A 24,819-nucleotide genomic window follows, 5' to 3' on the forward strand; every position below is an offset into this window, starting at 1 on the left:
AAAGCGTTAGAGAAGTATATCCTACAATACCTTTCACTCAATAAATTTTATAACTATTTAATCTAGCATTTGCAAGAGGACTCCTGGGAGCAGGTGCACTGAGCACAGGTGCAGCTGGAACATTTGCAGTTGGAGGTTGGAGTCATTGTATTTTTTTGTATTTGTTTTTGATACAGAAGATTTTCAGGTGGATGGGACCTTCTTATATAGCTGGTGAGTGAATTGTGCGGCGCATGAGTGAGTGACTTATGCCCTGAGTGATTTGTGCTTCCAGCATGGCGCAAAAAGCACGCACGGCTGACAAATGATGTAAGATTTAGTCGAGAATTTGCTTTCGATGGAAATCTTCGAATTTCTAGAATTCTTTCGAACATGCAGAAAATATCAGTATGACGGCGTTCGTGCATCGTGCATGTTTGATGGCGTCAGAATGGGCAAACTGCTTGGGGCATACGCTTAGCAAACTTTGAAACGTACTTTCAGCGTCTTTAGCTCTTAAGCTTTTCTGAAATGAAATGAAAGTGTAGATTGCAGCCGTATTTAGTCTAAGGGCCCACATGGATTTCAGGTGTTCATCGTCACGAGTCGTCAAACCTATTGTTTCAGGACAAAATGCATTTTCCTTACTTTTGAGATCGCCTCATGAATACATTCAAGAGCTCGAGGTTTTCGACTTCTCACCAAACTGTTTATACCTCTTTCGCAGCCATTCCACAACTGCAGCCCATCTACATTTCACCCCGACAAATTGCTCAATCCTGAGCAAACTCGTAGATATTGACTTCCTGTTTCCGAGCGATATCACCCTTTTACATAATCCGCAATCCCTACCTCTCCAACCACGCTCTTCAGCTTCCACTACATACTTCGCGGTATACAATCCATCGCATCAACACCATCATCACGCTCGATAGATGCCGGCCGACAGCACAGTAGATGTTGTGGAGGCTCCAGTCTTAGAAGCAAAGCCCTCCAGCAAAAGCTCGCATAATCCAAAACTGAAAAGAAGCGACGAATACGGCGTTCTAAGTGCCCCAAACATCGGACTGGTGGTTTTGGGAGAGCATCAGTTCGAAACATGGTACGGTAACGGCGCGTATTTCAACTCAGCTGGCGACTCAGAGCTAGGAATTGACAGCATACATGTCAGTGGCTCTTCAAGAAGAAAAACACCCGCAGTGGACTCGCAGCTTTGGTTAGACAAGTTGTATGTGTGTGTGCATTGCTTCAAATACACCGCAGACGAGGGCAAGATGACATTACACAGAACTTTGTGCCCTCTACGAAAGCCTTTTCCGCCATTGGGAAGGTTGGTCTATTCAGATACGAAAGCACCGTACCTCATCAAGCATGTTCGAGGGTTCACCCATGAGCTTTTCTGCCAAAATCTCTCGCTTTTTGGCAAGCTCTTCCTCGATGACAAGTCGGTCTACTACAACGTCGACTGCTTCGACTTTTACATTCTTTACGGCTTCGATCCCCAGGATGAGGACATCTCCGGATCGGTGCTACGCAAATACTTCAAACCAATGGGCTTTTTCTCCAGAGAAGTCAATTCCTGGGAAGCTGACAACAACCTCGCATGCATATGTGTTTTCCCACCGTACCAGAGGCTCCATCTAGGGCAACTCCTTATCGAATTTCTGTATGCTCTCGCGCTGGTGACACCAAACATGGCAAGGCTGGGTCCTGAGTTCCCACTCTCACCATACGGAAAGGTCAGTTACCTACGATTCTGGTCCAAAAAGTTGGCGTCCCATATAACCACAGATTTAGCTCATAAAGATAACGTCACTCTTCTGCAACTTGGAAACGACACGGGATTCCGGAAAGAGGATACACTACTCGCATTGGAGTATATGGGTGTCCTAGAAGAGGACCCTGACACCGAAGATGTTTTCGTCAACACAAGCAAGGTGAAAGACTGGTGCAAGAAAAATAATTACAATGGTTCCATTCATCAGCAAATTCTAAACCCACTGTGTCTTCTCCTATAAAGAAGGCGATCAATGGTTGCAACGCATCGAGCATGCATATGGGGTATATCAGAGACGCGAAGGCGAGTGACACTTCAGGCCTCCATCCGAATGAATGTCTAATATGGAGAAGCCCCGATTCTTCCGTCCAAATCCTCCTCCAAGGACAGCTTCCATACCTGAACCTGTTCATGTTGAGCCACCCGAAGGCTCGTCTGAGTCCCTTTTTGTTCAGGAAGACGATGATGAGGACGTGGTCGAGGTGATTGAGGAGCCTCAGCAGAACGGTTCATCACAGCCTACCCAGGATACGACTACGACCCAAGTTCCGGTGACCTTGCTGAGTCAACCTATCGAAGAGCAGACGACTCTAGCGTCTCTGCAAGATTCAAACGGCTCCGAAACTAGACTATCACAAATCGGATTTGATCTTTTCAAAAGTCAACTACAATCAGTTATTGGCGATGCTTCCAACAAGGCATTGCGTCATCTTTACCAAAAATACTTCAACAGACCCAACTACATTCAGCTTGCAACAAATGAGTACTTCAACAGTATGGAGTTGGGCGCGACTCCAACGCAAGAGGAAGTCAAGGAAGAAAAGGATGTAAAAGAAGAACGAAACGAGGAAATCAAAGAGCTTTATGAACGCATGAGAACTCAAGTGAAGCAAGATCAAGAGGAGATCAAGGCCAACCTGTGGAAGAAATACATAGGGACGCTTCATTTGGAAGCTTGGGCAACGCGACCATACCTTCGCAGTCTTAATTATAAGCAACCCTTGGTAATAAAGAGACTTATACCAAGCAAGATGAAAAGATCCTCAAAGGTTCAGGCAAAGTTTGGAGATTCAGCTGTTATTCGATTATACACTGAAGGAAGTGACAACAGAGAGATCGGCCGTCTACCGGAAGATGTTACCAGAATTCTCTCACCTTTAATTGATCTCGACTTAGCTCACTTCGAAGCAGCAGTGATGATGGAAACGAGCAAACGGATTTCCATAGGTGACCCTTTCTACATTCTGGTCCGCTGTTTCCTCAATAATAATACTTTTGTCAATCATGAGAAGTACGTTGGTAGTGAGGATGTGGATGATGCTTCCCCGTCAAAGAAAAGAAAAGTTTCAAAGGGAGCCGGTTTCAACTACTCAAAAGAAACCGATGCTGAGGCAGCTTTAAGACTCAAACAAAAGTCCATCGCAAAGTTGTTCGATAAGTTACATATTGTTCCGTTTGATGAAAATCTGCCGCCCGCTGAAGAACTTGTGGTACTCGATGACGATGCCTCCCCTGAAGACACCTCTACCAATGCCACCATGGATGAACTAAGTCTTGATCAGTTGAAAGACTTTTATACCGCCAATCAGCATTCAGATTATTTAGATGATTTGCCGGAGTCAACGACGCCTCCAAAAGAGAATTTCAAGTTGGAGCTCAGGCCTTACCAAAAACATGGACTTTCATGGATGTTGGCGAGAGAAAAAGAGATTGATACTCTTGAGACGTTGTCAACAAGTGAAGGCGAAGGGTTTTCTACGCAAAGGCGTCAAGCAATTCGTCAAGATGAAGGTGTGGCGAACCCTCTTTGGAGCAAATTCAAGTGGCCCACAGACCCTGCAAATGAGGTTGAAAACCTGTCTGAGGACGGGTTTTTCTACGCCAATTTGTATAATGGCGAGATGTCCACTGACAAACCTATGATGAAGAGCTTCTTAAAGGGCGGAGTCCTTGCTGATGAGATGGGCTTGGGTAAGACGATTTCGACTTTGTCTCTCATCCATTCCGTTCCTTATGATCTAGAGGCAATTAAATTCGAGCCTCCTCGTTACGCATCCAAAACGACCTTGATTATTGTTCCGATGTCATTGTTGTCACAGTGGAAGGCCGAGTTTGACCGTTCTAACAACAATAAGAACCATAGGTGCTTTATCTACTATGGTGATACAGTTCAGGCCGATTTCTCTCAGACATTATGCGGACGATCCACCAATATACCGATTGTTGTTTTGACGACTTACGGCACAGTTCAGAACGAGTGGACTCGTTTCAACAAAACGCGTGATGAAAACGGCAAACTCCCTAAGTTGGGTTTATTCTCTGTTGAATATTTTAGAATCGTTTTGGACGAAGGTCATACAATCAGGAATAGGACTACCAAAACGGCAAAGTCTGTTCATGAGTTGGAGCTGAGAAGGAAATGGGTACTAACTGGAACCCCGGTGGTAAACAGGTTAGATGATATATTCTCCATTGTCAAATTTTTGAAGCTTGAACCTTGGAGTAATTTCTCATACTGGAAAACGTTTGTGACCTTACCTTTTGAGCAAAAGAAGTTCAACCAAACGTTGGACGTGGTCAAATCAATCTTGCAACCGATATTTTTGAGGCGTACAAAGAACATGAAACTGAAAGAAGGCAAACCTCTCATCAGTCTCCCGGAGAAGGAAGTCATTGTGCAAGAGCTTGATTTCAGTAAGAGAGAGCAACTTTTTTATGACTTTTTTAAAACCAGAGCATTTCAGTCTTTCAAGGATGGTATCAAAAGCGGTGATTTGTTGAAGAAGTATACTCAGATCTTGACACACATCTTGCGGTTACGGCAAATTTGTTGCCATGCTGATCTCGTTTCGAAAAGTGATGAGCTCGATGAGACTTGGGCTCGTGAGTTGGAGGAATTCGAAAAACCCTATTTGTCTGAGAGATTCGAGAGCGATACGAAAATGAAGCAGACGATGTATGGTCTCTACAAGCGGATTGATATCCCGAACAGTGAGTGCTCCATATGTACTCAAGCTCCGATAAGTGTTGGAGAGATGATAGTCACTGAATGTGGCCATAGTTTTTGTTTCCACTGCTTGAAAGAACACATAGAGTTTCAGGCAAACAATGGTAACAGTCCGCTTTGCCCAGATTGTCGTGGCTCAATCTCGATATACAGACTCTTCAAAAGCAGAAATAAGGAGATGGAAAAGAAGGAGGTTAGATTTCACACAAACGAGCAAGTGGACGATCCGAGCGCAAAGTATGAATTTCAGCTTTACCACTATGATCCAGACAGAACATCCTCAAAAATTGAGGCGCTCATAAGTCATCTTATAGCCCTTAAGGATCAAGCTCCGGGTGAGCAAGTGGTGGTGTTCTCACAATTTTCCAGTTATCTTGACTTGATCGAAAACGAGTTGAAGGTCATCAGCAACAATGGCGACGATTTCGAGGTTTATAAATTCGATGGTCGTTTGAATGTCAACGACCGTGAAAAGATCTTGCTGAGCTTCACGGCCGAGCGTAAAATGAGTGGAAAGATTGTCGTCCTCCTCTTGTCGTTGAAAGCGGGGGAGTCGGTCTCAACTTAACTTGCGCCAATCGCGCATTTATGATGGACCCGTGGTGGTCTCCAAGTGTTGAGGATCAGGCTATTGACAGAATTCATCGAATCGGTCAAGCTCAGAATGTCAAGGTTGTACGCTTTATTGTGAAGAACAGTATAGAAACCAAGATGTTGCGCATTCAAGAAAGGAAGCGTATGATGGGAGAAGCTGTTGAAGTTGAAGAGGAAGAAAGAAGAAAGCAAAGAATCGAGGAGATCAAACTCTTATTCGAAGAGTAAGAGGGCGAACTGCTCCCTGCATGTATATAAGGAAGTGTGTAGTCAAATCAAATTCCTGCACACGCATTATCAACACCAAAAGTGAGTAGAAAAAAAAAGCGTTTACCAGGAACTGTCTACATTTGTTTACCGCACCATGAAAAACGATAATCAAAGTATGTACAATGAGAACACAACCCGGACTACAATTTCTCATCAAAAAATTGGCTGATTCTTATTTCCTTTTGATGAAATATGTATCTGTTATGCTTCTGTCATTTTTACTAACTCCAAGTCGTCTCCAAACTACTATTAGATTTCTTTGTGGTTTTAGAAAAAGCTGATACGCTAGCCATAATTCAACAAGAGTCCATTCCCGAGACATTCTTCCAAGAAACCCCTGAGTTTATATTAGAGTCACTCCAAAAACGCATAGATGAAACCCCTGATGAAAAGAGAGTCTCGATAAAGCACAAAATAGACCAAGGCCAGTACACTTCCCCTTATCAAATCTATCATGATATAACTGTGGCTTCCAGTCAAGAGATAAGCAAGCATGAAATTGGCACTGGCGAATACCAAAACATTGATTACTTCTACAAGTTCACCACAGAGCTCTTGATTAGGGAAACTGGACGTTTGGGCCTCCGGCTCACAAATGAGGATGAAGAAGTCGTCAAAGATGATCCGGAAGATGTTCTTAACGTATTGCGTGAGGACTTTGACAAAATTTCTTCCAGCTACAATGTTGCAAACGGTGAAACTGTTGTTTACATGAACAAGGTGGAGGAGCCACCTCTTCCAGCCTACCACAGCTTATACTCGTCACAATCACCACCCGAGCCTAAGATTAAAACGCAACCACTCTTCTCCAGTTTGATCGGAAAGTCAGCTCTTGATCTTAGAAACACAATTGTACCTGATCCATACCTGTTGGCGAAGGTCATTGGTTCTACCAAAACCGTTCCTAGCAACTCGGAAACTTTGAAGAACTACGGAAACCCAGTGGCCAAACCGCCTGGCCCTGGTCAGCTTGGTGGTCAAATATTGGATAGCTTCTTCCATCCAAATTGGTATACTGTCGAGGCCCCCAAGTGGTTGGTGTATAAGCAAAGAGCATTGAAACCGCCTGTTGAGTCTACTCTTGTGAAAGAAACTTTTGACAACGAGTTGAGAACTTTTGAAAAGGTGTCCAATACAATAAGATCTTTTGGTCCGGCCACTGACCTGAGAAGCTCGGTTCTCAGCGCTTCACTTCGAAATTCCGTGTGGTTCAATCATTTCGGTGTCAAGTTGATAAATGACATAACGAAAAAGTATTCTGGAACCACACCATCGAACGGTGATCGCCCAGCAGCTCAGCCTAATAAGGAGGATACAGCTATGGAAGAAGACTCTCCTCTCGACGACCAACCAGCTGCCATCGACGCAAATGGAAAAGACAGTTTGGAATTGGATGACTCAGATGTAAGCCTGGATGTCATCAAGCTTGAGAATCTTGTATACTACAGACCAGAAGAGGTTGTGGCCTTGGCTGAATTGAGACGAGAAAAAGAAGAGTTCAAATCGCCCGCAAAAATCCAAAAGGTCATATCATTGAGTATTCTCAGACTCAACAAGTTGCGTCAAGAAAGATACCGTCTGAGCGGTAATAAGAAGCACGATGCATCTGTTGCAGAAGTTGTTCTTTACAAGAAAATTACCAAACTTCTCACCCTCCTTCTCCAGTCCAAAGCCGGTCAGGACCAGGCTTTCCCTCACACTCTCAGCAAGGAGTTGCCTGTGCTACTTAACGAGATCCCAGGTGTTTTGCCGGGACACATGCCTTCATCCACTTCCTCAATTAACAAGACTGGCAGACTCGCTAGCATCAGAGGGCCCTACAAAAAGAAGAAAGGTTTCATGTGAATGTCTATCTTTTTCTAAAACCACCACCCCCTATGTATTTTAATTAAACCTCAATACCAATGGAAAAGAGGTACACCAAATAGATGTTCAAGAATGTAATAATGAGCCATGTGCCAATAGCTGCCACATTCAACCACTTACTATTCTCAAAAAACACAACTTTTTGCGAAGAATCGCTCGCCTCCTCACCTTCTGATAATAACGCCGTTTGCTCGTCAGCTTGACCAGATCTGATGTCACTGACAGCCATATACTTACGGCTAGCAGTGAACCATATCAACGGAGCACTGACGACTGGAAGAATAAAACTCAAAACAACCTGAGACGAGTTCATAATTGTAGCCACACCCTCGCGACCTAAAATAATGATGACAATCAACACTGGGATGATCGCCAAAACTCGTGTAATGATACGACGAAGCCAAGGCTTGAAGGACCAGTTGATGAATCCCTCTGAAACGATCTGACCTGCCATTGTACACACGATACCAGCACTTTGTCCCGAAAAAAGCATGGACAATGCAAAGATTAAACCAGCGGCTGGAGAAATGTAGTGAGACAACATTTCGTAGATGGACAACAAATCAGCGTCATCAGCATCAGGCTTGCCGTATAAGGTGGACCCTGCCACAATCAATATCGACGCGTTGACAAATACTGCTATAATGAATAATGAGAGAACCAACTCAGTATATGAGTAATTCAAACAATACTTAATTGCAGCGTGAGAAGGACGATATTTCCTGGCGAGACTGGATCCATCGGACATTGCAAGGAATTTGTTCTGGGCTGGAGCCAAATGGTTGTTTTGCTCCTCCGCTGGTAGGTTTATTTCGCCTTCGTCGTTGACGTCAACGTTGCCATTTGTGATGTCATAATGCTTCAACCGGGACTGAACCAATGATGATCCAAGATATAATGAGTGTGGCATGACAGTACTGCCAACGATACCACAACTTAAAAATAATGCCCGAGACTCGGTGAATACACCCAAATTCACTGGCAAGAAACCTTCGACAATTTTGCCAAATGAACCAGGCTCAAAGTCACACTTGAAAAGCTCGACAACAAAACAAACGCACGTAGCAGCAACCAAGATTGCAACCATTATCTCGAATGTTCTTGTCTGACGCAAGTTTCCGTCCTTGTGATAAGCCAACAAGATTATGAGCACGTCTAAAACAGTAATAAGAACGCCATAAACAAGGGAATGCCAAAAAGGATCTCTAAAGCGATAGCAGTTCCCACAACTTCTGCCAAATCGGTCGCGATAATGGCGATCTCAGCACAGGCGTACAAAAACAAGTTGAGCCACCAGGGCAAATTTAATCTGCACATCTCCGCCAAATCGAGTCCGGTCACGGTACCCAACTTGACACAAAGGCACTGCAAAACAACAGCGAACAAGTTGCTGAGGAAAATGATAATCAATAAACTGTACTCGTAATCAGCACCTGACGAAACTGCCGTGGAATAGTTGCCGGGATCCATGTATGCAACGGACACCATTATACCTGGACCAATGAAAGACGCGTATTTGCTGAGAACCCCCAGCCCTGCTGAAGAGCCAGGCGGCCTGGACGCTCATTGGGAAGCACAGGCATGAAAAGAAGTAGTTATTGCGAATGTTGACCGTACGTCAAATCGCACTGTTATCAACATACGAACGGTGCATAAGCGAGGATTATCGACCCCACCTCAAGATACAACAATAGGTCATTTTTGACCTAAAAGTTGTTGGCTCTTTCCCAAGAGTAGATAAGTAATTGAAATCTGCTCTCACGAAGCCGATTTTAGAAATACCCCGGATTTTGCACCCTGACACATGCGTGGACTGCGTCGTAGGAGCCACAAAGATATGGGTGCTATCGGGAGCATATACGGCTGTTTGACGTGCTTTGCAAATATCTCCATGAGAAATACATCACTACGATTTTTTTTACTTTAATTTGTTGGGGTTCCACGAGGTGGCTTGATCGAGGCGTTTCCATGCGTGTGTTTCTACAATTACATGGTGTGCTCTCTATTGGTGCCGTTCGGAGGTGAAAATGAAGCTTGCTATGGCTCTTCTAATTTGATACCTTCCCGACTGTCCTAAGTGTGAGGTTTGAAGCGTGTAATTCATGCAATGTAACATCAAATCTTGACTAAGGCAATACTTCTGACCATTCCACAAATCGTAGAAATTTGTCAAATTCAGAGGAGCGCATAGTATTTCGCAACCATTGGTCAAAATCTACCTTACATTATAAAGTATTCCTTTGCACACAAACACACGATTAGAATTTTCAAATTGCAGATATTTAGAGAATAACGAAAACGATGTAATTTGAGCTTTTCATCAAAAAATCGGCTAGCTAACTAGGGGACCCTTTGCAGTCCACTCACAATCAACCGCATTTCGGTGCGACCGATCTTCTCGCGACAACTACTACATCGAGATCACTTGAGGCCCTGATCATATACATTCGGCTCACGCAAAATCCATTCGTTCATTAGTACAAACAATTAGCCAATTGCTATGTTCATACGGCTGGCCCGGCTCCCCATCAGGCTCTGGAAGCGATCGTCCAGAATTGCCTCACGATTCAATACATCCACCGCTAAGAAACCAGAGTCTGCGTCGAACAAACTAGAGCTATCGCCAATTACATCTGTTACTGATGGTCTCAAAAAGTACGTCAGGTGGTATCCGTACGACACTGTCACTTACTCCACGATACAATCGTTCTTGGGTTACGCAGAAATACAACAAAATCGGAGAAGATCCTTGTGGGACTTCTATATGAGTCGGACGAGGTTCGCAAAACTTCTCGTGTCATAGAATCGCTTTTGGCGGACCCATTGGCGTCCAATAACGAGAAGTGGTTTAGACCTTTGGCAAATCGTTCGAGAGAAAAGAACAACTTGATTCATCTTCAGGACCCTGATCCCAGCGAGTTCATCCTCCCGGGGCCTTCGAGCGCACGGTAACGAAATATAACGTGCCCTCTCCAATGTTAATTCCAGAGCTCAGACGAACCTACCCAGAAGTATTCGAACCTCTGAGTACCACACCTAACAGTTTGGCTCTTCTAGAGATCAACAGGGAAAGCGATGTCCATAAGCTCACTGACAATTGCCAATTTTTCATTTATGTCACCAGTGAATACTCTACGCTCATGGACAATCTTCCTCGCCATGTTCAGAAGAAGATAATGCTTACTATCATCGACAACACCGAGTTCACACCACATTCTGCCGAACTGACGCCCGTAACCTTCGAGAGGTCAAATTCCGTAACTCACCACTCGATCAAAATTAATTCCAGAAAGGCTTTTGCAGGCATTGAGTTGTTCCTCAAAGAAGACACCAAAGCAGCATCAGAGTACTTCGACGCATTACAAGAAAGCAACATTATTGAAGTCAGAAAGTTTCTACTGTGGTATTTACGTACCGAGAACTTGACCTCGTGGATGTTCCATGTCATTTGTACTGAAATCGCCAGGAATACATTGTCAGAAACAAAAATCAATCAAATCTATGACGACCTCAAGCTCAACAGTTTGGTTGAGTGCAGTGCATCTATGCATGAAGAGCTCCAAAAGACCTTAATTCCCAAAACGAATGAGTTTTTTGATAAGAAGCTCAGGTGGTACATGTTGTATTGGAGGAACGACAATGTGGAGTACTGGCTTAAAGACTTTTTCCAGGCCAACTTTATGTCTAAAAGTATAGAGAGCTACAATTATGTTCGTGGTCAACTCACTGCTAGGCTTCAAGAACAAAAGTTTGCAGCATACTCTGATAAGACTGGCGTTTTGAATCCATTGAAAGCATTTAAGAGGACGCTAGTGAACGAGCGTATTGCCAACGAAATCCAGCCAGTGGTATACAGCTGCCTCGCTTTAGGCTTTATATACTACCAGCTTCCCTTAACAGTTTTGTCAGTTTTGGGATACTTATTTGTTGGTCTTGAAGCCAATACAGCTTTTGCGATTGGCTTATTGGGATGGGTTTTAGGATTCAATCATGTTTCCCGAGAATGGGACAACTTCACGAAAAACTGGAGGAAGAATTTCTTCGAAGAGGTCAGAATCGTTATCAGTAAAGGATGTGTCGATGACGGCTTATTGAAGGAATTGGACTCGAGATACGAAGAGAGTCGGATGTTGGCGATGATAAAGCAACAGGTTCTCGATTCTCTTCAAAAATATAAATAGATGAAATTGCTACGGGAAGGTCATGTAAGGAATGCAGATTAATAAATAATGGTTGATGCTATAGATGGTGCTCACAAGGATGGAGGTGGTGGGGGAGGAGAAGTGTCTTTTCTGTCCTTGAGCTTTTGTTCTAGTCTTTCGAACTCCTTGTTTGCGATTTCCTCCTCAGGGTCGAGGATCTGGACAACTTCTCTTACTTCTTCAATGTAGTGCATCAACATGGCCTCAATACCACCCTTGAGCGTATCTTCCGAAGCGGAGCATGATTTGCAAGCTCCTTGAAGCTTCAAGAAAACGGTTCCAGTTTCCTCGTCGAATGCCTTGTATTCGATATCTCCGCCGTCATCTTGGATGGCGGGTCTAATTCTGGTCTCAATCAATTCCTTGATCATGGCAACGATCTCAGTATCGTTTTCATTCGCGGCGAGTGAATCTTCTTCGGACTCCAAAAGTTCCTTTGTTATGGTAGGTTCTTCATTGGCTGTGAGGAACTCGTCCAACAATTCGGTCACCTCGGGACGCAAGTTGGCCCAGTTAATGTGATCTTGCTTGTTAACAGTGAGGAAATCATGGCCAATCATAACAGATTTGATGCCGGCGATCTTGAAAAGTTTCAAAGCCAATGGAGAATGGACGGCTTGGAGGGATGAGCCGAACTCAAATGTCTTATTTTCTAAGGGGGAAATTGCACATTCAGGGGAAACAAACTTCAATGCATTCTGATTTGGGGTTGGGTACGTCTTGAAAGAGAGTAACCTCTTGCTGAGTCTGGATAATGCAGTTTTGTGAAACATGGTGATGTGCGTTGGGGTGTAATTGCGATGTGGTGCTTATAAGTAATGTAGTTAGACACTTCTCCGAAGCTCGCTTCCGAGATTTTCTTGCGGCGAGTGAATGACATACAGTACCCCACATCACGTGACGCGCGATATTACTAATGGTGCTCTTAGATTGGCCGAACAGCGGTGGACCAGCATCCGGGGCTGGTTTTTACATCGAAAAGACACGAAGAAACGGACCGCGAGAATGAATGCTTCATTTTTGGAAGGATAGGGGGATGTCAAGAAAATTGGGGAAGTGGCTGGAAGGTTCCATATCCACGTGACCAGGGTCACGAAACCTTATTGTTCTGGATTGTTGAAGCGAGACCACGCTTACAGCAATTCGCAGCCATCTAGATGCACTGATCAATCTTCGAAAGACCAAGCAAGAGCCAAGCGAAGATCGGCAGATTTGTGATTTAAATTACAGGCATAATGCTGGGCCCCATGTGAATGTCAAAATTTGACTAAAACATCGCAACCCCTGGCGCTTGGTTGCGAGGCACTGGGCAAGCCACATGGTCCCAGTGGTCCGAGGGCAATACCCACACTTCCCAATGCCTTCGCAGAAGTGCCTTCAGATAGTAGAGTAGATACGGCGAAAGATGTCAGGTTGTTACGAGACTCGCAGTAGCGGCGGGCTAAGCGAGGCAAAGCCCCGGAAATGCGAAACGAGCGACGCAACTTATTACCACCACGCCTCGAGATTAGGTGGAAGCAGCAGTAGAAGCCGCAGGAAACGTGGACCATGGGCTAACGGGCAAAATAAAACAGAGCCGTCGGGACGCGGGGAACCGGTCAATCATCGAACGCTCGGCTGACACAAAATGGACAAATCGAGTAATTACGAGTTTGTGCGTCACCCCGTGCATTGGCTGATTGGTCTTTAGGGCAGCGTGCTAAGCGGGCAAGTTATAATACGGGATGCGGCAGAATGGAAACGGCAGAAACAGCTGGTAATTTAAGCAGCGCTAATTGAGTCGATGGGTTTGGCACGAACAAAGGAGCCCGTGGGTGTTTTGCCTTGACCAAGGGGCTGGGTATCGGCGCTAACCGTATCAGCAGGGGAAACACCTGGGATTGAACAAAGGCCTGAGGAGAATACGCTGATCACAGAAAAAAACAATCAGGCTCTTTCATCCATATGGGTTCAGCCGTTCACGGTAATTGGTCGTAGGGCAAAGCCCGTAAGAGCATTCCGCAAGCCTTCTGCCGTAATTGAATTACATTGGTTTGAGGTAAAAACGTGAAAAACCAAAGAGCAAAAAGGCTTTGTAGAAAATGCCCGGTGGCGGGCTTCAGCAGCAGGCCGCGCACTATCGGGCATGGGGGGTGCTCAATCTTATCGCTCGCCCGATGACAGCATATTGCTTCGGTAGGAGCTCTCGCGCTCCGAGGCCTAAGTCCACAAGACCCAGCCTTGAACTTCATGTTACGCTTCAGAGCCATTCCCACGTGGAAGCTTCAAATGGCCAACCCACGAAGTCTGCGCCCTAATGCCATGGATCTCAGTCTGGCGCCAAAGCTGTGTGCGCAGCAGAATCACCCCTGGCTCCAGGCGCAATTGGTGCGAGGACGTCACAATTAGCCGCTGGCGGTAGCTTTTTTTTTTTTCTATTTCGCAGCCAAAGAACCCTACCACGTGGGTCGCGTGCTCACTGTTGCAGTAGCGTCTCACGATACTGATAGCGCCGTGCCCTGCAAGATTCACTAGATTACGGGCCTGGGAAAAGGTGGAAAACAGAAATTCGGGATCCACGTCAAAAATTCTGCTTATGCGGTCGGCTTCAATTCTGGGTGCTCCAGTGAATGTCAGAAGCATCGACAACGTGGGCTGCCAAGACCGTTGAGTTATTAGGTGCCAAGGAATCGGTGCAGTTGGCGCCATTGTGAGACGCTCGGCCGCACAGCATATTCTATTTTGCACCCGTTCATCTGCTAAGAAAAAAACTCTTGATGCTATTAGGCCTCGTGGTGCCTAATTAAATCATATAAAACCGCTCCTCTCCCTTGTCTCTGTCTCTCAACAACAAGAAAAAAACAAATCTTTCCATGGCTTACCACCAGTTCGACTACATCCTCGCCATAGGTATCATCTTTGCCTTCTTGGATGCCTTCAACATTGGTGCCAACGATGTTGCCAACTCTTTCTCGTCCTCGGTCTCTTCGAGGTCTTTGAAGTACTGGCAGGCCATGATTTTGGCTGCCATTTGTGAGTTTCTTGGTGCCGTCTTGGTCGGTAACAGAGTTTCTGACACTGTGAGAAAGAAGATTCTTTCCGTTGATGCTTTTGAGGACGACCCTACTGTTCTTATGTTGGGAATGGCCATTGCTCTTGTCGGTTCTTCCATCTGGTTGTCCATCGCCACCACCATCGGTATGCCTGTTTCTACTACCCACTCCATCATTGGTGCTGTCATTGGTGTTGGTATCGCCTCTAGAGGTGCCGACCACGTTATTTGGGGCTGGGAGGGTTTCGCTCAAATTGTTGCCTCCTGGTTTATTGCTCCTTGTATCGCTGGTGCCTTCGGCTCCATCGTTTTCCTTATCGCCAAATTCGGTGTCTTGGAAATTAAGGACGAGAGAAAATCCATCAGAAACGCCTTGTGCTTGATCCCAATTTTGGTTTTCGTCACCTTCTGTGTTTTGACCATGTTGATTCTCTGGAAGGGTTCTCCAAATTTGAACTTGGACGATCTCTCTGGCGGTACCACCGTCGGTGCCATTTTCGGTGTTGGTGGTGTCGCTATGGTTCTTTACATGATCTTCATTTTCCCAGTGGTCAGCAGAAAGATCCTCCACAACGACTGGACCCTCAAGTGGTACGATGTCTTCAGAGGCCCAGTCTACTGGTTCAAGCCTTTGGACCAGATTCCTCCAATGCCTGAGGGACACCAGATCACCATCGACTACTACGAAGGTCGTAGAATTGTCGAGCGTGCTGCCCAAGACATTTCTGAAGCTGACAACAAGGAGAACCCAACCAAGGAGTCTGTCAACTCTCTTGACACTTCTTCTTCCGTTGAGATCAAGGAGGAGGAGTCCACTAGGCTGAAGTGGTGGAAGCTCCTCAAAGCTGGTCCAAAGAAGTGGCCTTACCTTTTGTGGCTCATTGTCTCCCACGGTTTCACCCAGGACGTTATCTCCATCCAGACCAACTCTAAGGGTGTTTTGGCTGCTAACGTGAAGGGCATGCATGCTAAGTCCAAGTTCTACGACAACAGAGTTGAGTACCTTTTCTCCTTGCTCCAGTGCATTACCGCCTGTACCATGTCTTTTGCTCACGGTGCCAACGACATTGCTAACGCTTCCGGCCCTCTTTCCACCGTCTTCCTTGTGTGGAACGACCAGGATATCACTGACACTCCACCAATCTGGATTCTTTGTTTCACTGCCGCCGCTTTGGTCATTGGTCTCTGGACTTTCGGTTACAGGATCATGAGTGTTCTTGGTAACAAGTTGATTTTGCAGTCGCCATCTAGAGGTTTCGCCATTGAGTTTGGTGCTGCGATCACTGTCGTCATGGCTACCCAGTTGGCTATCCCTGTTTCAACTACCCAGTGTGCCGTTGGTGCCACCGTCTTTGTCGGTTTGTGCAACAAGGACCTCAAGGGTGTCAACTGGAGAATGGTGACTTGGTGCTACTTGGGCTGGTTTATCACCTTGCCTGTTGCCGGTATCATGTCTGGTATTTTGATGGGTATTATCATCAACGCTCCTCGTTTGGGTGTTGAGTACGTGCCACAGTAAGAGATTGCATAGAAGGTTTCAGTTCTGCGTGTTACATTACTTAGGTTAAGGGTTTTAATATAAAAAGATTGCATAATGAGAATTTCAATAGTAGCTCCGAATCATGAGCGACCTTCGCTTTTATAAAGCAGCCATTCGCGCACCCGTGCACCATCGCCTTAACTAGTATTCTACATCCAAGACACCTATGCTCTTTTAAGTATGTCTCTGGAAGATAAATATGATGCTGCTTTAGATCTCTTACGTCGTCTTGACCCAAGACACGTGGAGAAAAACCTCAATTCTATTTGCACCTTGCTCCAGCATGACAATTCGGAAGAGGGCGCCGAATTAGCTCAGGACTTGTTGTCCTCAGTGGACACTCCATTGAAGTTGGCCAAGTGCAAGGAGTCCGGCAAGAGCTTCTTGTGCTGTGACTACAACAGAGATGGCGATCTGTATAGATCCCCATTCTCCAACAAGTACAATCCACCCACGGAGGATGACGAGTCACCATACCCTTCGTCAGTCTTGAGAGAGTTGGAGATCAAGGCCAACGAGAGCTTTGACGTCTATAGAGACTTGTACTATGAGAATGGTGGCTACTCTTCAGTGTATCTTTGGGACACTGCTGAGGATGAAAGTGCCGACAGCTTGAAGGAAGGGTTTGCTGGTGTCGTCTTGTTTAAAAAAGAGGCCGAGGACGGTTTGGCCAAGTGGGACTCGATCCACGTGTTTGAGATCATTCCAGAAGGAGCTAATCTGGCCACGTATAAGATCACCTCGTCTGTGATTTTGGACTTGCTGACCACGAAATCTGACAAGGGCCTTTCGTTAGCAGGCACCATGACTAGACAATTGGAATCCTCCCAGAGCCTTAGTACGGAAGGTGGTTCTCTTGAATGGGCCCACTTGGTCAACTTGGGCCAGCTGATCGAAAAATCGGAGTACAATATCCGTAACTTGCTTCAAGAAGTTTACTTTGACAAATTGAAGAATATCTTGTTGAAGGACTTGCGCTCTCTTGGAAACATTTCTGAGAAGGAGTTGGAGAACCAGAAGCAATCTGAGGTGGTGAAGGGATTGCAGGGTAGATCATAGTATTAGATCTATGCTGCATGATGGAGAATAGGTGAGTCCTCCCGAGAGGAATAAATACTACTGATAGATATTGGGCTAATGATGCTTCGTAATATGAAGCTATTTCATGAATCGTAATGCTATTTCTTGGACTGCCGCATTGATGAGTACATGGACAAGTCCAACTTGTCCTCCTCTTCGTCCTTTGAGAAACTCGGTTCGGACATATCTATGAGGTTTATGGTGTCATCATTACCGTCAGGTTCATTCTTCTCTTCCTGCTCGGGCTCATCTGCCAATGAAGACATCATGTTGGTCTTAACCTCGCTAACAAAGGACCATAGCGAAGAAGAGACCGCGTGAAACATATCGTCGGTGTCTCTGTATTTATGATCTTGTGATGCTGGGAAATACTTATCAAGATTAACAGGTAACTTCTCCTCTGAAGAATTGGTTACATTGTGTGTATGCTGCTTATGCTGTTCATGTTGTCCGCTAATTTCTTTAGCAGGTTCGTTGGTCCCTAGTGATTTTTCCATTTCACTCTGAATCATTGTATCCAACTGCTGGAGGAAACTGATGGGTTTGGAAAGATTCGACCAGATTGTCGAATTATGATCATGAAGATCAGGAGCGGGCGAGGTTTGCCTCTGGGCTCTCCGAGTAGGGTGATTCTGAGTTGCTGATGGACGCTTCTGCGTGTGCTTGTGAACCTCCTTGTACAATGATTTTTGAATGACGTGACGTAATTGTTGAAGGTCTTTTTGTGTGGTATCAAGCTTCAGCTTCAAGGTATTAATGCTATCGTTTATGGCCACAACGGCCATCTCTTTCAGAGCCAAGAGCCGTAGCTGATCATCGATGTTCAAGTTACGTAGTTCCTGGTACAGTGGTAATGGGCGATCTATAAGAGAAGCAGGATCTGGATTTGGAGATCCGTTTTCTCTTGAGCTTGACTTCAAGGTCGAATGTTCCCTGGGTATCGATCTGGGAGGTTGAGTTCTTGTCTTTTGACTACCAGGCGTTGGAGACACGGTATTGAAGTTGATGCCTTTTGATCTGATGGATCCAGAGCGTGTAACGCTCCTTTGGGTGATCAGTAGTGGCCTTGAAGGTGGCGTTTCCATCTTAATGTGGGGTTCCATTGAGGACAAGGTTGGTGATTTCGTTAACAAGTAGACAGATGCGCACCGCCAACTTCAGTAGGAGATCAAGAAAGTCGGCTAGGAGGGTCTCAGAAAATTAACTTTTGAGATCAATGTGTTAAAAAAAAGTCAAGTCAAACTTTTAAGCACCTGTAATTTTATGCTGTGAGTCGTCAATTCCATTTATTTGTTGGTGGGTGCAAAACGCGCTACCACGCTCCTATTGTTTACAGAAGCCACAGGGTGTATCCTCATATTGTAGACTCAGGAAGATGGCTATTCTACAATACGGGGAAGCCAATATGAGCATTAGATTATCTTACTCTCTCGAATCAAATGAAAATAGTTAGATTCAACTGAATATGCCTAAGTAAGCAAGTCGTAGAGCCTTATCTCTCGCGTTTAGGCGCCACAGAAGCCGGTTTTGAGTGATCTTGAAAACAAAATCTCAGCATCACCGCCGATAAGACTTTTCAAAACAAAGCGTGAACTCAACAAAACTGAAGTAAGAAGGCCTCACGATTTTAAATCAAAATCACGCCATACAAGCCTTCGCGATCCAAATACTCTTATCTTCCTCATGGATGATTCATATCTTTACGCCCCACCAAATCCCTCGGTGGGTAAGCTGGTGAAGTGGATTCTTGTCTTGCTTTTGCTAAGAGCAAAAAACCCAATAAGGCTTACAGCTTTCCTTTCGCTCAACCCTACCATCAGAAGCGTCATCAATGATTGGCTCAGAGATCATACAAGACTCAAGGACCCTGAAACCGTTGACAGAAGGGCACGCAAATTGGCCAACTTGGTCTCCGTGGGAATCTTGTTTCTGGCTGTTGCAAACAATCCACAGATTCCTAAGGATTACTGGCTGATCTATTTCTACACGGCTTACTTTGGTGAATTGAACCCTCCCAGTTCTAGGATCACGGTGTACCCTACATTATCCAAGGCTACTGGTATTGATAAGATGAAGAAGAAGTCTTGGGTGCGCTACGTGTACACTAGAAAGCATTATGTTATCTATCCCGTTATCTTTGGGCAGCTTTTATCAAACTACTTGACTCCAACGCGATACAAGCTTAACCACAAGTACTTGTCTGCGTCAATCAAAAATTATATCCTCAATCCAATTTGGGTGAACTACCGCCTTGGCGTCAACTCGCAGCTGGTCCATTGGGTCGGTTTGTTACAGGCTTATGTCAAGCACAATGTCGTTCTTTTCGGAATCTATGCATTGCTTTCCTTCAAGAACAGAGTAATTGATACCTACTACGAAGCAACCAATGGTGCGTTTGACTTTTCACGTATCAAGATCCTACTTCGTCACTATTTAATCTTCGTTGGGCATAAGGCGAATGCTATGGCTAACTTCATCTACGGGCCCAACTTGGTCGCGATGTTCCTCCTTTCATTAACGGCACCAATGCTTACTAGAGTCGGCTTCCTCAGAGATATTTACTTCGGCAACATGAAGACATTTGTCAAGAATTATATCAAGAGCATTGGTTTTGTCTCTGCTTTTGCAACCATGAGTCTTGGGTCTTTAAGGCTCATACAAGACTACGGTTACCAGAGACGACCTGGAGACCCCAAAACATCCGTCAAATCAGTACCGGCTTTTACGACAGTCTCAACTCGTACTTGCTACGGTTGATCATTTTGTCAAAGTGGCGTATTGTGAAAGAGAATCACAGATGGTTCTCTATCATAAACATCCCTAACTGGGACAGAATCGAGGCATTCATTCTCTGCTACGGTGTGTGGAACCTAATGAATCTCAACGACTATATTCTCAAGCATCCACTCCAAAAGGAGTGCCAGAGGCTTGAGAAAGAATCGCTCATCAGAGCTGTTAATCGGATTATGAATTAATAGATGGATCACAATGATCCAACATATGAATATCTTCTTTATGTTATATTAAATCTAGACAGATACTTTTCAGGTCTAATTCGTCCAGACCAATTATTCAGCAGTGTAGCCACCGGCACCAGGCACGTTCTCCTTGCCCTTCAACTTGTTCAACAAGCCCTTGAATCTGGTCTTGTCGCGACCGTCTTCAGGCAACTCACCCACCTCGGAAATCAACTCGTTCACACGGTCCCACATGGTGCCTCTAGACAAGAACTTGTCTCTCTTCTCCAAGAACTCTTCCTGTTCCTTCAAAATGTCTTTAGCGTGCAGCTCTCTCTTGTTGTTGTAGTTGTCGTAGAAGTCGTCGATGCCCTGCTGAGCTTTGCTGATAATATCCTCCTTCTTCTTGGAGTTGGCCTTTTCTCTCTCCTCAATCTCAAGATCTCTGCGCTCCTTCCACTCCTTCAAAGGCTCGGATTCGCTCAAGTCCTTGGTTGCACTAGGGGCCGAGTCGAAACCTTCGAATTCGTCCTCCTCCTCACCATCTTGTTCAGCTTCCTGTTGAGCAATGACGTTGGCAGAGCCCTCAACCTCTGGGAATTGCTCCTTGAAATCATTGATTTCGTCGTCGCCCTCGCTTTCTTCAAGAACTTCCTTATCCTGATCTGTCTTGAACTCGTCACCCAAGAGCTCGCTCTCTCTTGACAAAAAGTCGCCACCGAGCTCCTGGTCGTTGGCTTCAACGTCTATTTCGGGATACTTTTCAGCCATTGTGTGGTGTGTACTAGACTATGTTACAATTGGATCTCTGGTGTACTTATCTGTTCAATATGTTGTTCCTCACTATGGCCAGCGTGCAAGAACCGAGCGACCCAGCAACCAGGTGCACAACCGGGTGCAAACCACCGGACGGTGTTTCTTCAATTCTTTAAATAAATAATTTAGTTTAAAGCATCCGTCGAAATGCCGTAAATACGAGCAGACGTATCGCTGCTTCCAACGGCCAATAGAAGCTTGTTGTCAGATATTTTGTTACTGAAACTGAGCTTGCACACCTTAGAAGCAGGTAAGATAGCGTCGTCGAAGACAATGCTTTGCACAAGTGTAGGATTCTCTTCAAGCAGTGTTGAGTAGATGCTGATTTTTCCGCTTTCCTGACCAACAGCTATGATGAGACGATCGTGGATAAGACTTTGTTGGAAACATGCAATGGAGGTGACTGGCTCGCCAGTCTTGAGTGATGCTAACATGGAAGCCCCGGATTCGGTTACTTTCCATAATTTGATGCTTCTGTCTCTGGAACCAGTGACAAAGAATGATCCGGAAGCGGTTGTTGGCGCCCACGAGCAGTCCCACACAATACGTGAATGTGCCTTCTCGTTGAGCTGAACCAATTCTATTCTGGCATTCTCCTCATCGACAACCCTCCATAAAGAGAGCTGTCTGTCACGAGAGACGGCCACCAAGTATTGTCCGTCTGGAGAAAACTCCAAACTCGTAATTGTCAAGTTGTGGCCCTTCAAAGGCTCCTCCTGTAGCTGGAAGTCTTTTCCAACATTGAACACTCTGATGACAGAATGCTTGATATTGTTCGAACGACATGCTGACGCTATGAGATTTCCCGAGGGTGAGGTGGCACAGCACGTTGTTTCGTATCCATGACCATAGAGTTTCTCGATTTCGGGGAACAATGTGTGTCTTTGTAGATGGTCTTCAAGAGGTGGACCCTCTAGGTTCGCAAGTGGATCAACTTTGGCGGCTTGTCCATCTTGGTTTTCCTCGAAATCTTCCTCCCTTTGTTGAGCCTCTCCAGCCTCAAGCTGCTCATTCGCTGCTTTGTTGGATAAACCTAATACTGGCAACGCTGCTGCTTCAGGTAAGGCGTCTGATTCATTTGCCTGCAACTTGATGTCACAGAACTTATGCAATACATCGTTGATAGACTGGGTCATTTCAAAAACTCTCAAGACTTTTTCGTCTCCACCAGACACAAACTTGAAAGCATTGATGTTGTCGAGGCAGATCATATCGTAACCATGAATCTGAGGTCTGGCAAACTCATGCCAAGTCTTGTCATGTTGACTATCAGCGGGTCTCCCCTTTACCCACGGGGCCAATAATCTGGTAGTTTGATCTAGCGATGTGGTAAAACAGTAGGTTCCATCCTTCGACCAAACGGTATCGTTGACCTCCTTAATTGGCCCAGAGAGACCTAGGACCGAGTTCCAAATCTTGTTCTCCTCGTCTGTCAGTTTATATGCTCTAATTGCGCCCGTTTTACCGTTTGCAAGGATGAGCTGTTCGGTATTCAGCTCGTTGGTAACCCAAAGACAAGACCAAAATCCACCAGACGATCCTGTCGCTGTAGAAGCACCCTTGATGGACATTTCACCAAGTCGACTCAGACAAACCCAAATACCTGATTCAGAATCCATTTCCCATATCATTAAAGCTGTGTCGGCAGTCAGGGAAAGAAGTTGAAGCCTTTCAGAATGTGGATGCCATTGCAAACCACTTACCCAATCATCGTGGCCCATGATCAACGCATCGAAGCTAAAAGCACACTTGTCCTCACCAATGAAAAATTTGTACTGTCTGTTGGAAAGAAGTGTGAGTTTTCTCACATCCTCGTCAGAATTATCAATGTTCTCGTTGAATTTAAGTCTCCAAAGACGAATGTATCTGTCCTGAGAGCCTGATGCTAAAAGGTAATCTTCTCCATCCTTCACAATAGCGAGAGCTTTGATCCAGTCCTCATGACCAGTCATAGTAGCCACCAATTCAGCCTTATCAGTGCTGCTGAATGTGTAAGCGAAGAGTGAGCTATTTGTTCCACCTACTAGGAGAAGGTAACCAGAACCGATTTTGTGCACACATAATGTCAAGGGGTAGAAGTTGAACTTCACCGTAAGCTCCTCGTGCAACGAAACATTGCCGCCATTAAGCTTGTATATGTTCACTTTCCCTAGAGAGTTTCCTGTAACAAAGAACTCACCATGGACACTCGTGCAAGTAATAGATGCACCCTCTTCATTTAAAGAACTGACGACGTCGTAAGCATTACCATTTTGTTTCCAAATATTGATCTGACCGTCTTCACCAGCTGACAAGAGAAGATCGGAATCAGGTACAAATTTCACACAAGTGACCTCGGCAGTATGTTTTCTCAAAGTATGGAAGACACCCTTCTTGTTCGAGCTGAATGGGTTCCACAAAGCCACAGTGGAACCAGCGCCAAAAGCAACTAGGTTGTTTGTGTAGTCTGCTACATTGGCTTGTCTATTAGCTCCAATGAAGATACCCTCTTCTGATACTGTGGAATTGGTCATTGAATTGGAGATGAGCATCTAAGATCGAAATTCGCGATGGGTGCAAATCTGGTGCACTGGTGGACCATATGTGGAGTCGAAGATGTAACGAAGAGTTGACAGTTTGACAGAAAGAGTCTGTAATTTCTTTCTCTTTTGCTCCTCCTCTGTCTAATGACTTCGTTCAAATTGGACTTGACTCCTCCACTTACGAAATCTTCAAGCTGTATTGATCAATAGGCGACTACGGGTGCTTATGGAAGGCTTTATCGACGAAAAGTTAAGACGAAATGAAGTTTCAGAGAACTTATTTATTTTAAAGCCAAGAAATTTGAAATCTCTGAGTTTGTTCAAGGTATTTCACAAATTGATTCCACCCTACCTGCTTTCTCGCAGCCAAAACTCACTATCGAACTCATGCAGTATTGTCAACTTGACAGTATTTACTACACTTCTCCATGGTATCAGCGTATGTAAACGAGCCATTCAATATCGCCTCCAGCTAACATCAGTGTATTATTAGTGCATAAGGCAACGCCGGGCACAATCACTCAATTCCACGACATCCTCTCGAACAGACTTCCCACACTCAAAGGTAAATGGAGCTTCACCTTCAAGATCTTCAGGAATAACATCTATTCCATACCCCCAGAGCTTGCTGAAACCCACGATTCGGCTCCTGAATCACAATTCTTGTACACCTGGTCCCCTTCATATTTGAACGATTCCTGCGTCACTCTAATAAACAAGAAGAATGCCACAGTCATGAGTCACATAGTTCAGGAAGAACTTGGATCTTCTGGAAACGCTGAATTGGCTATTCCTAATGATCACCTTCACAAAGGCGCTACGTCTGGTCTCAATGATTCGTTTGATTTCTTGGTGGGCCACAGAATGCAAAGTATGTGGACTCAAAGACAAACGATCAGAGGTGATGGCGGGCAAATTTATGAACTAGAGAACGGAAATGTCACTATTAGAACCGCCAATGTTTCACTTCACGGAAATTTTCGGGGATTCTTGATTCAAATTGAAGACGACCATACAAAATCTGATACTACAGACCGGAAAGCAATTATCGATGAACTCATTAAAAAGTACGACATTCCATCCGGCAACCTTTGCTTCGATGTTATGGACCCAGCCCAATTAGACATCTATGGGGATTTGGCTCTTCAATACGCTGAAATCTTGAACTTCTAGAGCCT

The 24,819-nt window shown here is 45.0% G+C and overlaps 13 protein-coding genes across 13 annotated transcripts; 7 read left to right on the forward strand and 6 right to left on the reverse strand. All coding sequences in view use genetic code 12, as the record gives it.

Moving 5' to 3' along the window:
* Window positions 1–914: 914 nt before the first annotated feature.
* CXQ87_003112 (uncharacterized protein) lies at window positions 915–7,472 on the forward strand (the record flags this gene model as incomplete). The annotated part of the gene is made up of 4 exons (XM_025481596.1): window positions 915–1,981; window positions 2,142–5,315; window positions 5,378–5,581; window positions 6,116–7,472. 4 exons carry the CDS (start codon window positions 915–917, stop codon window positions 7,470–7,472), a joined length of 5,802 nt encoding a protein of 1,933 aa, XP_025336214.1.
* A 43-nt stretch (window positions 7,473–7,515) lies between these two features.
* Window positions 7,516–8,580, reverse strand: CXQ87_003113 (uncharacterized protein; the record flags this gene model as incomplete). The annotated part of the gene is made up of 1 exon (XM_025481597.1): window positions 7,516–8,580. One exon carries the CDS (start codon window positions 8,578–8,580, stop codon window positions 7,516–7,518), a length of 1,065 nt encoding a protein of 354 aa, XP_025336215.1.
* Window positions 8,581–8,648: 68 nt separating this feature from the next.
* On the reverse strand, window positions 8,649–8,981 carry CXQ87_003114 (iron transporter SMF3; the record flags this gene model as incomplete). Its single annotated transcript, XM_025481598.1, has 1 exon — window positions 8,649–8,981. The coding sequence occupies one exon, from the start codon at window positions 8,979–8,981 to the stop codon at window positions 8,649–8,651; it is 333 nt and encodes a 110-aa protein (XP_025336216.1).
* A 1,012-nt stretch (window positions 8,982–9,993) lies between these two features.
* Window positions 9,994–10,445, forward strand: CXQ87_003115 (uncharacterized protein; the record flags this gene model as incomplete). Its single annotated transcript, XM_025481599.1, has 2 exons — window positions 9,994–10,261; window positions 10,297–10,445. The coding sequence occupies 2 exons, from the start codon at window positions 9,994–9,996 to the stop codon at window positions 10,443–10,445; spliced, it is 417 nt and encodes a 138-aa protein (XP_025336217.1).
* A 23-nt stretch (window positions 10,446–10,468) lies between these two features.
* On the forward strand, window positions 10,469–11,674 carry CXQ87_003116 (uncharacterized protein; the record flags this gene model as incomplete). The annotated part of the gene is made up of 1 exon (XM_025481600.1): window positions 10,469–11,674. One exon carries the CDS (start codon window positions 10,469–10,471, stop codon window positions 11,672–11,674), a length of 1,206 nt encoding a protein of 401 aa, XP_025336218.1.
* Window positions 11,675–11,745: 71 nt separating this feature from the next.
* CXQ87_003117 (uncharacterized protein) lies at window positions 11,746–12,468 on the reverse strand (the record flags this gene model as incomplete). The annotated part of the gene is made up of 1 exon (XM_025481601.1): window positions 11,746–12,468. The coding sequence occupies one exon, from the start codon at window positions 12,466–12,468 to the stop codon at window positions 11,746–11,748; it is 723 nt and encodes a 240-aa protein (XP_025336219.1).
* Window positions 12,469–14,547: 2,079 nt separating this feature from the next.
* PHO89 (Pho89p) lies at window positions 14,548–16,245 on the forward strand (the record flags this gene model as incomplete). The annotated part of the gene is made up of 1 exon (XM_025481602.1): window positions 14,548–16,245. One exon carries the CDS (start codon window positions 14,548–14,550, stop codon window positions 16,243–16,245), a length of 1,698 nt encoding a protein of 565 aa, XP_025336220.1.
* Window positions 16,246–16,446: 201 nt separating this feature from the next.
* On the forward strand, window positions 16,447–17,325 carry CXQ87_003119 (F-actin-capping protein subunit beta; the record flags this gene model as incomplete). The annotated part of the gene is made up of 1 exon (XM_025481603.1): window positions 16,447–17,325. The coding sequence occupies one exon, from the start codon at window positions 16,447–16,449 to the stop codon at window positions 17,323–17,325; it is 879 nt and encodes a 292-aa protein (XP_025336221.1).
* Window positions 17,326–17,444: 119 nt separating this feature from the next.
* Window positions 17,445–18,431, reverse strand: CXQ87_003120 (uncharacterized protein; the record flags this gene model as incomplete). Its single annotated transcript, XM_025481604.1, has 1 exon — window positions 17,445–18,431. One exon carries the CDS (start codon window positions 18,429–18,431, stop codon window positions 17,445–17,447), a length of 987 nt encoding a protein of 328 aa, XP_025336222.1.
* A 598-nt stretch (window positions 18,432–19,029) lies between these two features.
* CXQ87_003121 (uncharacterized protein) lies at window positions 19,030–20,321 on the forward strand (the record flags this gene model as incomplete). The annotated part of the gene is made up of 2 exons (XM_025481605.1): window positions 19,030–19,988; window positions 20,009–20,321. 2 exons carry the CDS (start codon window positions 19,030–19,032, stop codon window positions 20,319–20,321), a joined length of 1,272 nt encoding a protein of 423 aa, XP_025336223.1.
* Window positions 20,322–20,414: 93 nt separating this feature from the next.
* CLC1 (Clc1p) lies at window positions 20,415–21,074 on the reverse strand (the record flags this gene model as incomplete). Its single annotated transcript, XM_025481606.1, has 1 exon — window positions 20,415–21,074. One exon carries the CDS (start codon window positions 21,072–21,074, stop codon window positions 20,415–20,417), a length of 660 nt encoding a protein of 219 aa, XP_025336224.1.
* A 170-nt stretch (window positions 21,075–21,244) lies between these two features.
* CXQ87_003123 (Elongator subunit) lies at window positions 21,245–23,632 on the reverse strand (the record flags this gene model as incomplete). Its single annotated transcript, XM_025481607.1, has 1 exon — window positions 21,245–23,632. The coding sequence occupies one exon, from the start codon at window positions 23,630–23,632 to the stop codon at window positions 21,245–21,247; it is 2,388 nt and encodes a 795-aa protein (XP_025336225.1).
* Window positions 23,633–24,069: 437 nt separating this feature from the next.
* Window positions 24,070–24,814, forward strand: MED20 (Med20p; the record flags this gene model as incomplete). The annotated part of the gene is made up of 2 exons (XM_025481608.1): window positions 24,070–24,080; window positions 24,124–24,814. 2 exons carry the CDS (start codon window positions 24,070–24,072, stop codon window positions 24,812–24,814), a joined length of 702 nt encoding a protein of 233 aa, XP_025336226.1.
* Between the last annotated feature and the right edge of the window lie 5 nt (window positions 24,815–24,819).

Source organism: Candidozyma duobushaemuli, assembly GCF_002926085.2.
Source record: "Candidozyma duobushaemuli strain B09383 chromosome Unknown C_B09383, whole genome shotgun sequence".
Taxonomy (NCBI): domain Eukaryota; kingdom Fungi; phylum Ascomycota; class Pichiomycetes; order Serinales; family Metschnikowiaceae; genus Candidozyma; species Candidozyma duobushaemuli.